The following is a 17,430-nucleotide window of genomic DNA, read 5'->3' on the forward strand; positions in this document are numbered from 1 at the left end:
TTTTATATGTAATGTTAATTTTTAATCATTTTCAGTGTTCAATTGAATGGTTTTTCTTATTTTTGTAACTTTAATTTATAAGCAATTTAACTTATAATAGACCAGTGTCTCATTAAACGTCATTAACGATCGAGTAGAGATGTATAACATTATCCACTTCAATGCCTGTTCAAACGAGTATAACCTTAATAATTTCTTCTCGAGAATAACAAGAAAGGCGATCTATGAGCAAAGTCAGGCGAGAATACTTTTTAAATTTGATACAGACGGTGATGAACCAATGAATATTTGATCGTGGATAGTGCCTTTGAAATTCCGCCGCCTTGCTAGTGGAAAAGCCAGACAATAAGACTAGCAATAATGGTCAAACATTCGCTTGAACCAACCGATGAGCAGTGGCGGACGCTTGACGCATATGTATGGGCTTATTCCGCGCACGTGGCGTGGCGTGGTAGTATCGATGTTGACGCCGCAGGCACGGCGACGGGGCGCAAGGGCAGCATGTGGGCGGCGGTGCCGGCGGCGTGCGAGGCGCTGGCCGACGACGAGGACTCGGTGCCGCTGGGCCCGGGCCAGATGCCGCCGAGGAACGCCTCGCTGCCGCCGCTGCACGCCGAGATCAACATCAGCATGATCATGATTAAAGGACAGCTGGAGCTTGAGGTCAGTGCCCAATTAACAAGTTTTTACTCTAAGTCCTATCATTTATACTTGATACCTTATACGTATGTCTAGCAGAAACTTTGGCGTACCACTTTGACATAAGGATTGATTCACGCGTTTTCTGCTACGACGTAGCGTAGGTACCTACTTATGAACGCACGGATCAACAAAATTAGAAAACATTGCAGTAAAAACACGATTTTTGCAAACAAAGCGCACTTTGTGTGTAAGTACCACCCTTAAAAAGGTTTTGCTTTTTATCGCCCATGTAAAATTGACTGATACGAATTATAAAAAGGCAGTAAAATAAGTTCCGTAGCCTCATCACTAACGATCACAAGGTATAAAATACCTATATATATATTATATTATTAAATATGTTAACATAAGAAAATATGGCATATAGCAATGAGGTACGCACGTAACACCGCGAATACTTATTACAGGAAATAAATTTTTCCCTTGACATTTCACGGGGTTCGTGACATCATTCGTGCATAAGCCCTCCAGAATATTTTAATCTTATGGAAATCAGAGTAAGTAGGTTCGTAGCGATGCTAAGGGGCTCGCATACGCCCATATTCTCGAACATGCTTTTGACGTGTCGAAATATATTAAAAATAAATTCGTGTCTTTCGTTCGCTTTTTCTTAAGTTTAGCAAGATATGTTTGATTTGACACATGGATTTGATATTATATTTGTATCTCATTTTCGCTTATATGTGCGACCCGTGCGGTAATGTCGTTATGGTTATTGCATCATCCAATATCCGTTCTCACATGCGTAGATTTAACTAAAGAGCCCTTTCCGACGAAATTACTGAGCCATGAAATGTGTTTATCAAGTTGTATAAAAGCGTAAACATCCCCTCAGATTGTGAGCACATTTTCTTGAGCACTGTGTTAATGTTCTCGTTACTCGTACTCAAGCGAACTTAAAGACGCTCAACAACTTTTTAACAATATTCCTATTCAAGATATATTATGCAGAATAACAAAGCAAGCTATCGCAAAGTACCTAATGTGTATATTTAAAAACACTTTAGGATATTCTAATGAAATTAAGGAATTTTCAAAATTTGTTTTTCCTTGTCCTTGCTGCCCTTGCCTTTTTGTCTATTTTTTTTTTTTTAGAGAATTGCCTGAAGGCGATTAATCTGTAACTGCTAAATAATGGAATAAAATAGTGTTCATGTCAGGTTTATTAGAATAATACAGATGAGCCAAATGTTGATTGAATCAGGGCCCGTAACTGTCATGTCGATGATATCAATTTGACGTCACACTGGATGATTCAAGAGTTTTATTTCATACTTAATCATTATTCATCAATCATTTTAATCATCACTTCAAACTAATCTATTCATTCGTGAAATAATTAATACCTACTTGATACGTGAAAAGTTAAATTAAATTATTTGTTAATTTTTTATACATCAATTAAATAGTATTGTTATTAAATTACAAAAACAAAACAAAATGTTTGCTTTTCGCTTCACGTATTAAGTACTTAGGTATTAATTATTCCACGTATGAATAGCCTAATACTTTTGAAGTCATTTGTACATGATTAAATTGATTAGTGAATAATGATTAATTGTTACAATAAAACTATTTGAATCATCCTAGGTATATGCAGCGTGACGTCAAATTGATGTCACCGGCATGAAAGTTACGGGACCTATTCATAATAATTGGCTTTTTTGATAAGCATATTGTTTGGTTCATGCGCGCTTACTTAAATTGATTCAATTTTCAGATTTCGCACGCACGACGAGTGTACGGCGTGAACGGCGAGGTCCCAGACTCATACGTCAAGTGCTACCTGCGCGACGGCGACAAGTGGCTTCACAAACGCAAAACACGAGTCGTTCGGCGCACCACCGAGCCGCACTTCAAACAGACCCTCAAATATCAGGCAAGTTCTCTTTTCAGATTTGTTCGCTAATCGTACCAATGAGAATGGTTTAAATTAAGATGTAGCAATTTACTAATTTCGGGCGTTGGATTTCCCTTTGGATTACCTTTTCAAGTTAGGCGACGACGACAAGCAAGCGACAGCAAGTGTGAGCTATGAGCACTGATACTGTACTTTACATTTTCTAGGCAAACGAGGCCCTGGGGCGCACATTGGTAGTGATGCTGTGGCAACGTTGCGGTGGATTCGAGCACAACCTCGCCCTCGGCGGAGCGGAGATCACGCTCGACAAGCTCACGCTGCCGCAGCGCACGTACGGCTGGTACCCGCTGTTCCCCGCCACCTCGCTCGCGGCCGACGAGTCGCCCGACTGATCCAGGGAGCCGTCGCCGGAGCGCCGCGACAACTAGCGCCTCCCCGACGGCTCACAAAAACTCGTGTTTGGCCATCTTGCCACGTGACGGCGACCGGTGACATACTTGGAACCGTATCAGCTTAGACACAACGGTTCATGTAAATACCGCATCATAACAAAATGCCATAACTATTATTTTTATTCTATAATCATAAATTCAACAGTCACGAGTAGAAGCTGATGCGTTTCTCAATGTAATGTCACAAGCAAAGCTGATTGTAGTCCTTGTCTACATATACACGGTGTAACATAAAGTATCCGATCGAGGAGGATTTTACCACATACCTATGTAGGTACATAGGTATGTGTTAAAATCTTCATCCTCGATCAATAGATATTGCTGAGTCCAAACAAAGAAGAATAATCAGTTTAATCGGTTTAACACCTAAATTACTCATAAATATTTTTTAAATGTCCTAAAAGCGTGTTGCACTAACATGAATAGACATTGTTTTAATTTGTATAAACTCTGTAACGAGGAATTTCAGAAAAGTTTATAGGTACATATGTACCTATGACAATTACTTACATAGTAGCCGATTTCTTCATATTACACCGTGTAAAACATTGTGAGGACAGGTAATTGTGTAACGCCCATTTCCACAAGTGCTGCCCTATACAGACTCTAATTCGTGTTAGTTATTAATAATTCGCAATGTAAATAATTTAAATTGATGTAATATTGTCTCAATCATGCTGTCAATGGCGGCAAGCATGTAAAGCTCTTAGTTATGCGCGAACTCGTTCGTATGAAGAATGAAAGCAACATGTATTTGTTTCATGTTTTTAACGATTTATTTACCGGCTTACTTATAGATACTTGGATAAATAATCCGATGACATACGCCCGGTGATTAATGGAAACGGGATATAGTTGCTGCGCCCGTTGACTAATGTGAACAGAGCTCACCCCAACAGCGACGTTGCCGTGGAAGTAGTAGTAATAACAAAAGGAGCTTATAGAGGATTGCTTCTACATTTAAATTATGCGTAATGTTTGTAGCAATTTTATATGTTACGTGTTTGTATTGACATTATAGTCTTATATCGTAAACTTATAGACATTGCGTAAGTAGTTGAATGTTATACCTACTGTTTACCAGCCAACAAAATATTCTGTAGTATGAAACGCTCTGGAAGCCATTGTAACTGTAGAGATGTTACAAATATAAGTATACTCTATTTTTATTAGTAGGTACCTACATATCTACTGTTTCCAATTTTCAACTGTTACTTTTTAACAGATAAATTATTTTGTAAAATGTATTATATACCTAAAATACATAATCAGACGAAATTAAAAACTTATCTTGGACAAATATTGAATAAAAAATCATAAATAATAAAGCTGAAGCAGCATCATATTGTACTTCCTATTCAATAATAAAATGACATATTTTACGTTCATCATAAACAATATATGCTGTTTACTAGGAAAACTTTAGATAAAGAATTTCATCTAGGTATTTAGTACCGTATATATCTTGTACATAGCTCGTCTCTGATAACCCCAACTTCGACACTTTGCCTTATACGATTAATAAATTTCTAACGTTACTCTAGTTGTTAAGCGCGTCTAGGTACTATTCTTCCAAGGTTGTGCTTTAGTGAATTTTCCCTAATACATTATATACCTCCATTTTCTAATCTACCTACTACATTTTAAGAGCTTGGTCTCATCCCATCTAATCATATACCCAAGCTGTAAATACGTAGAAACCCATCAAACCCATGCATGTTCAATGTAAATCTTTTATCAAAATTGTCTACGCACAACTAACTACTTTCGTGATAACATATTACTCGTAGGTACTTAAATGCCATTAAGTAACTTCCAGTCGAATAAATCCCAAGATAAAGAATAGGGTTAACTGTTTGTGCGCACTAACTACATTTAAATTAGGACAAGCAACAAGAAGGTATAGAGAAAAATGCTAGAAACATAATTTTTGACTGCGTAACTTTGTTTGAGCAGTAGGTAACTGTGAAACACTTAATAATACGACTCCCAAACTTTATCCTCCCCAGCTCGCAGACGTTTCATATATTTATCTCCTAACTAGTCCAAACAAAATAAGATAGTCAAGCATTTTATGAGGAGGAAGATATTAAAGACTCGTGGAGAAAAATAATTCCAACAATCATTGCTGTGGCGCACAGTTCATTAATTCAAGCTCGTAGATCTTCCGATGTTTTCACCTACCGAATCATATAGATCAGACTATATTTGTAAAAAAAAAATAACTATCATTCAAAGTGCATATCTACGAAAGTAAATTCATATTATAATGTAAAATGTCTTGTCAAAATCTGTGTTCTTCCAGTGCTTAGTGGCTCGCTGACAATATATCGAATACTACGATCGTTCCGGTCGCACGTAATCTAATAAGGGTATCTCTAGCTTAGCGTGCCCCATTCTAGACTACTATAGTCTACGTTTTGCCTACACAAATTAGATACTATTATTACACATTACTGTAGTTATTATTTTATCACGGTTGTACATTTTCTAAGAGAGAGAAATATTGAATAGCTAAAACGATCATTTACTAGATTAGATGTAACTAAAATAATATTTCTAAATATATCTTATACGTAGCAACAAGTCTGAATCAAGAGGCCAGATTTATCAGACGTTTAACTATTTGTGAAATTTCTCATTTTTAACAATAAAATATCATTATTAAAACAAAATACATTATAACATGTAATACATGACGTGTCGATGCATAATAAATTTCTTAAGTCCTCGCAGAAAGTTATCTACCTAATCGAATACGATTTGAAATTTTAAGGACTTGAGAATTAAACGTTTATACCTACGCGACGACTCATACAATTACCATTACTAAAAAGTACTAAATCAAGTTATATATTATCTCCGTTTTTTGTCAAACTTTAGGATACATAATAAATAAGTACTTTTCATTCTGACTCATCACTCATCAACTAAACCTTTGTCAACTATTTTTATGTTTATACTTTGTTTTGTAAACACATATTGCTCTTCTAATTATACAGTACTAAAACGCGCTGTGGTTGAAATATAACATATACATATTGTTTGTTAGTATTTTATTATGTCTAGATAATAAATTATATATTTACTTAAAATAATGTTAAATCGTATCCGATACAGTCGGCTACGAACAAACCACTTACGCTTACTATCTTGATATTTTAGTATAACAAAAGAATTTTTGATATAAGAAAGAGTTGTAAAAAGACGTATTATCTAACGTTGTGCCTCGAAACGCCCCGATACCGAAGAATGCCGTTTGTGTTTATCATCCTGGCCCGTTCTCACTACCGACGTATCATTTCCCCTCGCCCTAGTGATATGCACGTGGTCCACTTACCTTTAATGTCTATATCGCTCTTCAATGTGATATGGTATCGGATATCACGCTGATCACTTGTCTGTATTTAGGTGTACGAACTTTCTTACTTCATGTGTCGTATTGTTTCTTCTTAGATGCAAATTGGTCATTTCTACAGCCGCTCTTGATGAAAACTAAACAAAGTTGTCAGCTACCCTATTATCAACATGCATAGTCGTAAATTTGGAGTCTATTAAAAGACATAATTTCTTTAATTTCTTTAGATAAAATAACAATTTTGATTAATTCATTCGTACCATCCATGTCAGCACTTGTGAATTAACCTGTGCTTGTAATTAGTTAGGTAAATAACACATTAACACCTGTTCATGGAGCAGTTATTTGTTCTAAACTGTATAAGCTAAATGTCATGTTTAGTATTGATCAAGGAAGCGGAAAAGAAATTCTACAAAATCCTAGTACCTACTACTACGTAACAAATATGTGTGTCAAAGTATATTATATTAAATAAATGTGATAACAAATGAGTTTATTATAGCGATATAAATATCACAAGTGAAGTTTCATTTACAATGATAATTACCCCATAAGTATACCCAACAGAATCTCTCAAATAATTACAGAGAAAATTTTCTCAAATTTCGTTTTTTTCCGTGATGGCGTTGAAAATAAGTCTAGCGTCAATGTACAAATTGTACAACTTTATTTCATATTTACTCACTAAATTTGATATTTATTCACTAAATTTGATGCTGGCTATTGTTTTTTTTTTTAATTGACAAAACATTTTACACACAATTTAAGAGCGCTATGACAAAAAAAGGCGATAAGAATTGTAATATTGCACGGGGCTAAACCACTGGAAACATTTTAAAAATCTGTCGCCAAATTTCCGTCATTTATAATGCAGGCCTGACTTTCCGCGGTCCCCGGTGGCCTCCTCACATTATAGAAAATGGCTTCTTATATTATGCAGACCGGTCCCGTATGTGAAATACGAGTAGGAATAGTGAGACCTTCCTAACCGGGTCAAGTGGGATAAAAAGTCTATCTGTATACTATGCGTATGCATAGTTGTAATGAAGCCGTGCACCACGTGTAGTATAAATAGTTAAGGGTGTAAATATCGATACGAAGAATTATTACAGGTGCACCTCGATATTTTAGCCTTTTGATTTGAAAGCGTCAAAGTTTTCAATTGCTGGGTCGACTTATCATAAACATAAAAGATTAAAATCAAATACAGGTATTTTAAATTAAACTAAGCCTTTAATTAAATATACCTACTTAGCCATATCCTGAAATAATTAGTGAACTAAACAGCTCAACCGTTTCGCTCGACGCGTCGCCACGGCACTAACTGCATAATATGTAATAAACTAATAATACTGTGTAGTATGTACTCGCATCGCACTTACTTAGTTTAAATCTGCGAGTAGTCTGCCGGGCCGCACCAGCGCGCGATGTGCTGTAGCAACGCTGCCGCCGCGCCGCCGCCTCGCGCTGCCGTCACCGCGCGCGACCACCACTCTCGGTTGGCGCAGCGACCTGCCCACCAAATAATTACTCATCTCTGGATACCTAGATCAGCCATTCTCAAAGTGTGCTCCGCGGAGCCCTAGGGCTCCGCAAAACCTCTTTGGGGGCTCCGTGTGAATTTTGGTTGACTGATATCCGACTTCAACTCTCTTCCATACAACCAAAGATTCCCCAATTGTAATAATAAAAACAGTTCCATGTAATACCTCACATTAGAATCTAATCTAGTGATTACATTTTACTATTATGATTAAGACTTATTAAAATAACCTAACCACAAAATTAAAAATTTGAAAAACCCCGACCGCGACATACTCGACCGATTTTCATGAAACATGGCTAAGAACACTCCCGACTTACTCAGCTTTCAGACAAAAAAAAACTAAATCCAAATCGGTTCATCGGTTCGGGAGCTACGATGCCGCAGACAGACACACACACAGACAGACAGACACGTCAAACTTATAACACCCCGCCGTTTTTGCGTCGGGGGTTAATAAAGGTTGCTATAAACTATTTTTTTTATTTATTTAATTTAAGGGTTCCTTCAGACAATTTGCTTTCCAAAAGGGTTCCATGGGAAAATAAGTTTGAGAACCGCTGACCTAGATGGTGGCGGGCACTAGATCAAGCAAGCGTATCTACTTAGCGTGTCAAATGATCTCAGTAAACCCACTGAGTTGTCCATCTTTAATCGCAGCTTGCAGCTTTCGGGCGCAAATTTTTGTAAGTTGAAGTCAACAAAAACATTAAAATTGCCTCGTTACGTGATATTTAATTACAATAACACAAAAATTATAAACGCTCAAGGACCTGAGATATATTTAAAATCTGGTAAGTGGTTTTATATAGGTACTTCAGAGGACATACCTAGTATGCTGTTTCGCAAAAGCGCAGTTTTCCAGATATTGGGTTAATTTTTTACTTGAAACGCCTGTTCCTAGAATTTTCTGATACTAGTGGGAACAAATCAGGGTTTGATTTGACAAAAACTGACATTTTATAAATGTAAAGACCGACCAATGACATTATGTTTAGATCCTTAAAATAAAGTTTACAGCTTTCAGTCTGTTTTAGTCCACAGATGGCACGTATACATTTTTTTTTAGCACCTAATACTAGTTTTTTGTTTGTAGAGTTTCCCCAAAATATTAAACCATAACGAAGTATTGATTCTACAATTTCTACATATCCATGATAGGCTAGCAAAGCAGTTTTTCGATCAGATATTTTAGCGATTCTTTTAAGGGCAAATATAAAACTATTCACTCGTTTGCACAATGTTGAGGTATGTGTTTTCCAGTTCATATGATTGTCTCTGTCAATAACAACATTCTTTCATTTACAATAACAACATTCTCAAATTACTTACCATTAGTAAATGTGACCAATCTACTGCCAAGAGGGTAGCCTGTTAGCACGCAGCAAGCTTCATCACCCACGCTCGACCCGTACACTTCACGGCCGTCTACTGGTAAAGTCTGGACAAAAAATAATATTACAATAAAACAATGAAAAACGAACGAACGACTAACACAAATAAACTTTAATCCGGAGCAGTATGTGGGACTGTGGGTGGTTCAAGTTATTGTTACAGCAAATTTTTGTCAAAGCAGGCGACAACAATCATAGATATTTAATCAGAGAAATGCTCAAAGACTGATCCTTTTCTATGGCAACGAGTGTTTGCAATTCGACGTATATTCGAAATTAGGGGACACCTTCTAGAGGACGTGGCTCGAAAAAGGATAACCATTTGCATGACCGGTCATTTTACACCAAATCCTAATTATCAGATATTCGCTTCGTACCTGTTCGACGGTCCGCTCCATGGAAACGGCGAGTACCCACTCGCGGGCCTCATCAAGTGCTTCGCCGCGAATGCAAGCGCTGTCGAGCAGAAGCGGTGAAGTGGGCCAGTCCGTGCACTCTGGATAAAATAACCGTAATGTATTAATAACAAATAGTAAATCAGTACCATAAAAACCTGATGATGAAAAAATCTATATATTTTTCCATCCCAAAATGTTATATTAAATGGCGCAGTCAGTAGGATATGGATTATAATACGGTTTTGAAAACCGATTGTATTTTTATTTACTTGATATAATTTACAATGTCAATCACAAGAGACTTAAATCATCATGTTTAAGATAAAGACTAAGAATAGGCTTTTTTATTTCGTGATAATACATAATATATTTTATATGGCGCAGTCGGTAGGATTTCATCAAGATAGCGTTAGAAATGTTAGAATGTAAAATTTATTTTATTTAAAACTCACACAATCAATATTTCAGGTTTAAAAATTTAGGCACTCGGTGATATTTCTCTAAATATTTCATTATTTTAACAAAAAATTCCCTTCTTGCTTCTTTTGTATCAAATGTATTAAAAACATAAGAATTAGGCTAACTCACCAAAATCTGTGTAATCTAGCAAATGAGCCGCATCGTCATCGGCTGCCTCCGCGAGGTCCAAGCTTCGATTCAGCAGAACAAAAGCCTCTCGAGCACCATTGGTCCCTTCAGCGCGGATTGCCATTCCACTCACATAAAAAGCTGGTGAAATCGACGAAAATTAATAAGAACCGAAATAAGAACCGGGAGTTTATATAATCTCATCAAAAATGATGAAAAAAATCTTACCAACGTCAGCGACCATTATATCGGAGTATCGAGGCAAAGCTCGTGCTGCTTTTGGAGCTATCTGCGGCACATGAAGTGCCATCAACAGAGTGATCGCCTAAAATGTAATAATATAAAGTTTTATAACCATATAATTAAAAAAAACTCACGAATTCTAGTAATCAATTGACAGCAATCATTTGAGGTTCCCTGTCAGTCAGTCTCAGTTCAAGATGTACTGACATTGTCTGAACTAGCATGACAAATACGAACGTTTCCGGAAAAATACGAAGAAAATTCTTTTCGCACTACATTTGTACGTAAAAGAGAGCCACCATAATAGTAAGCGTTTCTCAGTATAAACTGTACTCCTACTTAAAGGCTCTTGATCATCTTAAAAAGTTATTTATCTGCTAAAAATATGATAGAAGAAAATAACGAATAATTATGTTTTTAATTACCTGCATGGCTCTATCATCAGCACCTGCAGCTAACATGACCGTCGCGGCATCCTTCAAGGCTGTCAGAGATTTCGGAGCAGCCGACACGCGCACTAAAACTTCGCTACAGACTGCTTTTGCCAAAGCTGTGTCACTATCTGAAATAGAGACAGTTCCGTCCCCAATGTATTGACGAAGAGTATCTAACGCTTGCGTTAGTGCTTCGGGAGCGTCTTCACTATCGATGTCAACGCCTTCCATGCGCTGGAAAATATAAAAGAATATTAGCCGGGGATGACCAAGCAACATTACCCGTTGCCACTTGCAGTTGCCACTTCTAGCCGTTACAGCTATCATATCAAAAGTCTAGTACTTACAGAATGTGCCTTAAAGAGATGAGCAGCGTATCTCAAGGCGTAATGAGGCGCCTTAGAGCCAGCGTGAGCCAAACAGCGCTGCCAGTTGCCAGCTCGTGCTAAACGCTCCAAGGCCTCAGCTTCAGCGTCCGGCTCTGCCATCGGAACCATCGGACTAGGCTCCTCCACTTCATACTCTGCTGATGCACCTGGAAACATAACGTTTTTAGCTTTTGCACTGATGGGTGGAATCGACGTGGAAATGAAGATGAATTTACCTGGAGCCTCCTCTTCATCTGTAGTACCGTCTGCAAGTGCTTCCCGTAGTTGTTCCCCGACCTCCGATTGGCCAATAGCAGCGAACCTAACATGACGAAAACATTAAGTAATTTGAAGTGTTATAATAGATTTCAACTGGGTTAGAACAAACTTGCGGCTGTAGTTTAACAGCAACAGTAGTTTGATTAGAGCCCAGGCTCCCATGAGCCGTGGTGAATGCCGGGATAACGCAAGAAGGATGATGTATCGCTAGCTTCTCACAGGTGGCTTCTCAGTTCTCACAATGAATCTGAAGACAGTAACTCGTCTGTTACCTAATGGCCAGCATGTCGGCGGCAGCGCGGCGCCGGGCGCCCTGCAGCCGGTCCCGCGCCAGGCGCGCGGCCCGCAGCGCCGCGCGCTCCGCCAGTCTAGTGGCCCCGCCCGCCGCGCCGCTGGCGCTCGCTTCGCAGAGGAGTTGAACCGCTTCCCACCATTCCCCTCTAAAAGCCATCATGAATACTTATTTCAAATGGTTCAAATGTGCAAAATGTCTACCTATCAACGACTGCAAAATGTACTATCAGGTGGAAAAATGCATGGCAAATTTATCAATGAATTCATTCATAATTTCTCCATGCAATTTTGCAGCTCACTGTACAGCGCCGTTCCGCAGTACTTAGTTCAAATGTCTATATCAGAATTTTTCTCTGGTACAACATAAGCTACCAGAGTAAAGTTTATCGGCTACCACCATTTAAAATCTGACTTACCGATCGGCATGTTCTGCAGCTCGTTGTAACAAAGGTGGCACGGCTGAAGGGACCGGCTCCGCGCTGTCCGGTAGATACTCCCGTGAGACACGCGTCGCCTCCTCCCATAGTTCTGTTCAAGCATAAATTAACACATTTACAACATAACTACAAGTTTTGTTCTTGTGGGTTCGGACCAGACTGTAAAATTATGTACTCGCAGTTTGGAGAATCTATAAAAAGAACCTTTCACTTAAAAGCAATACCAGAAAAGTAGGTAATGAGTCACGAGCTTTTTAGAAAGATTTACCGGGGATAAAATACTCACCAAGATCTTTGTAATGTTGCACAACTTCCCTAGGTCTGTTGGCCCGAATCATGAGAGTTTCGAATTGAGCCAAGTCTCCGCGTTCAGCCGCTGCCCTCGCTCCTTCAACTAAGACTTCTTCGACCTACAAGTTAAGAATATATCACGCCAACCCTTCCGTAAACCCTTTAGGAAAATATTTATGTGTGATAGAAACATGTGATGATACTGATAACATATTTCACACAGCATTTTTTTTTCAAACCTTCTTTATATTAGTAAAGATTAATGTTGATGCATGATGAAAAAGGTAAACCAGGGAAAAGGTGGAGGGGTTTTTTCCTGCCAGTTCCTGATTTCCCTGTGATTATTCCTTCGTTAGCCACAAAAAACGTAGCAAAGCTACTTACGATATTTTTTTCGATTACCACTCAGAGACACACGGGTGTCTCTAACTGTAAACTAACCAGATGAGTAGCATGTTGCTCGGCTAACACCAACGCCCGTTGATGATGGCCTCTAGTCAACCACATGCGAACTGCGTCATCAGCTGCCCCGGCGCGAAGGAAAGCTTGCTCAGCTTCCTCAGGCCGCTCCTCTGCGAGCGCCGCCGCTTCATGCCGGGCTACTTCGCGTCGCGTCACGCCTCCGCCTAGTTCGCTTAGCTCCATAGCGATATCCCATCTGAAAGTTACATCTGGGTAGTATTTTTTTAATAGAAAATATTAAACACTAAGCATAATTATTTAAAGGTCCATGAGCAGACAATAAAGGCCTCAGTACTTGCAGCGTCCATCCCGCTCCCAGGGATGTCATTTTCCACCAACCAGACCACCAACAGCGGCATGTTAACCGACCTACCTAACACGGCTACCCCGTCCACTTCAATTGGTAACACAGTCTTCCTATGATACATATTTTCGTACCTCTGTGCTTGCAGTGCCCATCTCGCTCCCAAAGCCGCCAACCCTCTAGCTGCCAACAGCCTTGCGCCCGCCGAACCTCCTAAGGCCGCTGCCCATTGCAATGCCACTTGCTGCTGAACCCCACTCGGCGCATGAGCACGGGCTACGCGCTCCGCTCCCTCCCATTGACCAGAAGAGCGGTACATTTGAATAGCGCTCTTCCAGTCACCTAAAAATTAGGAACGGTACATAATGTTCACCATAATTAAGTAATATATTCATACTAAGTAGTTTGAAGGATTTTTGAGATGCGTACCAGCCTGTATGTAATAATTCTCAGCGGCCCGCAAATCGCCAGAAGCGTGTAGAGCCTGAGCGACATGGCGCCGAGTCGCTTCCAGTAAAGAACTGCGATGAGCCGCCACTAGGCGCAGCATGGATTCGTATTGAGAAGCTTCCTGAAACATCACAATTATGACAAAAAAATACTTCTTGGTTATTAGCGACAGTAGGTTATTTCACATTTTCGGACGATTTCTAGCTGTAGCATGTTTTTAGCTCAGACTCCGAATTTAGCTCTAAACTTTCTGCAACGCGATCGTTCAAGTTGCTACATACCTTGTACATAGATATCGCTTCATCTGGTTCTCCGAGCCCGATATAAATTTGCTCCGCCTTCCTGAACTGCCCCTCGCTCCGTAACTGCTGGGCTAATGGTATGTAAATGTCCCTGGTTTCATCCTCAGACAACTGTGCCGCGGCTAGTTTTAGCCCGTCTGCTACCCGGCCGGCTGAGTTGTATGCTCGAACGCATCTCTCAGCCATGCCACAGGAGGTTAGGAGGCGCTCAGCAGTCTCCCATTCCTGAACACAAAAATCATTGACGTATACAAGACTATTTTCTTAAGCCTGAAAAATACGTATTATGCAAAGTTATTTTTTGCATCAATGAGAATGAGAACCAAATTTTGCTATGAAACCACACACCGAATCAAGACGATAATGGTTTGTATCATACAGCTGATCAGATATCGATATTTTGCTATGGAAGTAAATGAGCCAGTATTTTTGGTAGCATAAGTATATAGTAACCGAGCTGCTGATGAGCATCATGATGATTTAGGAGTAGCGTAGAGAGTTTTTGATCTAACCTGAGTAGATATGAAGTGGTCAGCTAATTGTTCACATTGTTCTCGAATAAGATCCTTGTCTTCTATGACCTGTCAAAGAAAAGTTAGGCGGATTAGGCAGCTGAGAAAACAAAAATATATATACCTAATGCCTAAACCTGAAGCACGAAGAAAACATACCTGTACAATTTGCAGAGCCTTCTTATAGTGATGTGCTTTCAAAGCCGCTGCTAGGGCACCCCTAGTGTCTCCGGCTTCTATAAGATGCGGCACAGCTGCGCCAGCTTGTCTAGATGACACCAACCATGCGCCCCATGCGCCTTCCAACCGTGTTACTTCACTTGGACAAGTCTACAAAATCAAAAGCAATTCTGAGTATTGACCAAAGGATTACATAAAAATAAACCTCAATCGATGTTTAATGCCAGAGAAAAGCCACGGCCTTGCCTAGTGTGGTGTTGACTATAACCGTTATATCCATGTAAACATATCAGATTCCTGTCTTTGTTATATATCAGAAAATTGTGTGGTAAACAGGTACCCACCTCTCGAGCTAACTGAACAGCCCGCGCGAAGTTGTTGCCCTTAGCATAATACTCGACTGCAGTAAGACTATCACCACGGCGCTCAGAAATCTCTCCCGCCATCTCCCACCATTCTTCCTGCAAGTTATACAGTTTTAGAACTATGTATAAAGTAGGAACACGTTTTCAAGCAATCCGAATTTTCAATTTCATGACACTCCCGTATAACGTCTGCTTTACCCCCTCTTTTATTTCTTGTTAAACTATCTGAGTGGAGTTCCCAAATCTCTTACAACTGTTTATAAAGTATAATAAACTGTTTTACTATTTGTTACCTGAATCAACTGAGCATGCACGGTGTCAACCAGCTCGTTGTCTCTCAACAAGGCCGGTTGCTGAAGGATCAGGCCAGCGGCCCTGCGAGCGCGCCCGCCTTTCAACCACAGGCGGACGGCGCCTTGGACGTCCCCTGAAGCGGCTAACTCGGCTCCGGCTTCGCCTAGCCTTCCTATTGTTAGAGAAAGGTTCAATGGAATATATTTTCATAGTTTTGATCTTGACTGAGGATTTTCAACCTGGGATTCAAGTTGCATTGCAGTTGATAGTGACAATTCGAGTAAATGTTGTGTTGTAAACATTCATATGTTGCGTTTTGAATTAAATCACTTATATTTCATTATTTCCAAAAATACTACCCATGTAAACAGGTCATCTGCAAGGAAATCACTCAAGATATAGATGCTTTGGATATGCCAAGGTGCTCAGCATAGTACCGCTGATGATTTTATAATCAGTAGTACAAGAAGCTAAACTTCCTGATTGGGAAGTTTTAAAAATGTTTTTCTTGACCTGACTCAATGTTAATAGAACAAGAGCCACGAGTCAATTTCCAATACAACCGATGCTGTTCATAGATGAAGAAGGTCTCTTACCAGTAGAAGTCAAATAATCCATATACTGCTGCTTCAAGGTGGTGACCGCTAGCCGATCTGTTTTCTCGGCCAGAGCGATAGCTTCAGCCCATCTATTGAACTGCTTGTACATGCTGATCGCCATCTCCGGTCGATTCGCTTTCTTCGCGTAAAACTCTTCTGCGGAAGCTAAATCTCCAGAAAATATAGCAAGTTTCGCCCGAACTACTGCACTGTTAAGTCCTGTTCCAGAAAAATGAGAAGTTAATAAATGCCTTCTAATAATAAATGTGATCGAATACGAAATATTCCGCATCTTACCAGACACAACATCGCCATCACCTTCTCTAGCCGCCAGCTGAACAGTTGTCTCTAGATAGTACGCGCGAGCTTCATCGCCAATCTCCCGGTAACATTTTGCTGCTAGCTAAAAGACAAAGTATTTTTAATACTTAAATAAAAATAAAATCTTTCTCATCACCGACTTGCCAATAAGCGGTCCTGATTTGTAGTCAGAAGAGTTGAAGGAGTCACATGCCTATCTCAGAAGGAGTCAGAACCTAAATGGCATGATCCCCGTATATCGGCTTAAAACGTCATACATTTTAAAGTGCAATAAATTGCTTTAAAATACTGTGAGAGTAGTGTACGCAATAAATAATCCTGTTAGCCAATTTAGAGCAATATTATCTCCTTTAATCCTATTTATAAATACCTGAATATCCTCATCGACGAACGCTCTCTCCGCTAGCTGCCTCCATAGCGGAGCCAGGTCAGCGTTACCCACTGCTTCCAAGTAGCGACCACATCCAGACAGGTCGCCACTACGCAATGCGTTATCTACAAAATTGATGGATCTTCTCTTATTTGCCAGTAATCAGCCTTAGCTTAGCAAATTTAGAGTTACACGGAGTTTAGGCGAGATGCACGAAATCGATTAATCGATATACAGAGAGGAAAAGCATCGATGTGACACATATTCTCTGTCCGAGCACAGCCACGCCGCCGTCACGCTACTATTCCACACAGCCTGAATCACAATCTCTTTGAGGGGACTGTCCATCGCCGTTAAAGTGTTCGCAAAAATGTATTATATGGGAAGTCTCATCACATAGTTAACTGTCGAGTTACGTTGATCAGTCTGTCAAGTTTTGTCGGTCCAACTGGCCCTTATTGCGTTTTACATTATCCGATCCGATATCGAATGTAGGACCGATATCCCATACATTACAGGCCATCTTGGATTTTTTCCATTGAAATCTTCTGACATCCGATATAGGATCGGATAATGTAATAACCTAACCACAAAATTAAAATTTTGAAAAAACCCCCGACTGCGACATA

General features: G+C 39.6%; 2 protein-coding genes across 2 annotated transcripts in view; one reads left to right on the forward strand and one right to left on the reverse strand.

The window, feature by feature from the left end:
* The window catches only part of LOC125232256 (regulating synaptic membrane exocytosis protein 1), a 195,316-nt gene extending 189,325 nt beyond the window's left edge, over positions 1–5,991 (forward strand). The window contains 3 exon segments of the mRNA XM_048137911.1: positions 476–663; positions 2,423–2,581; positions 2,770–5,991. Coding sequence (XP_047993868.1) covers positions 476–663; positions 2,423–2,581; positions 2,770–2,955 — 533 coding nt within the window. The 3' untranslated portion in view covers positions 2,956–5,991.
* LOC125232002 (intraflagellar transport protein 172 homolog) overlaps positions 1–17,430 on the reverse strand; it is a 36,347-nt gene that overhangs the window by 9,668 nt on the left and 9,249 nt on the right. Inside the window, exons 14-35 of the mRNA XM_048137609.1 lie at positions 16,802–16,926; positions 16,408–16,513; positions 16,108–16,329; positions 15,511–15,683; positions 15,197–15,313; positions 14,832–15,002; positions 14,673–14,741; positions 14,140–14,385; positions 13,838–13,979; positions 13,543–13,750; positions 13,084–13,300; positions 12,638–12,761; positions 12,331–12,442; positions 11,893–12,060; positions 11,578–11,663; positions 11,321–11,508; positions 10,965–11,207; positions 10,525–10,621; positions 10,297–10,437; positions 9,688–9,806; positions 9,249–9,357; positions 7,756–7,885 (exon numbers count right to left, since the gene is read on the reverse strand). Of these exons, the coding sequence (XP_047993566.1) occupies positions 7,761–7,885; positions 9,249–9,357; positions 9,688–9,806; positions 10,297–10,437; positions 10,525–10,621; positions 10,965–11,207; positions 11,321–11,508; positions 11,578–11,663; positions 11,893–12,060; positions 12,331–12,442; positions 12,638–12,761; positions 13,084–13,300; positions 13,543–13,750; positions 13,838–13,979; positions 14,140–14,385; positions 14,673–14,741; positions 14,832–15,002; positions 15,197–15,313; positions 15,511–15,683; positions 16,108–16,329; positions 16,408–16,513; positions 16,802–16,926 (3,308 nt within the window). The 3' untranslated portion in view covers positions 7,756–7,760. The remainder of the gene's footprint in view (positions 1–7,755; positions 7,886–9,248; positions 9,358–9,687; positions 9,807–10,296; positions 10,438–10,524; positions 10,622–10,964; positions 11,208–11,320; positions 11,509–11,577; positions 11,664–11,892; positions 12,061–12,330; positions 12,443–12,637; positions 12,762–13,083; positions 13,301–13,542; positions 13,751–13,837; positions 13,980–14,139; positions 14,386–14,672; positions 14,742–14,831; positions 15,003–15,196; positions 15,314–15,510; positions 15,684–16,107; positions 16,330–16,407; positions 16,514–16,801; positions 16,927–17,430) is intronic.

The sequence above is a fragment of the Leguminivora glycinivorella genome, chromosome 12, assembly GCF_023078275.1.
Source record: "Leguminivora glycinivorella isolate SPB_JAAS2020 chromosome 12, LegGlyc_1.1, whole genome shotgun sequence".
Taxonomy (NCBI): Eukaryota; Metazoa; Arthropoda; class Insecta; order Lepidoptera; family Tortricidae; genus Leguminivora; species Leguminivora glycinivorella.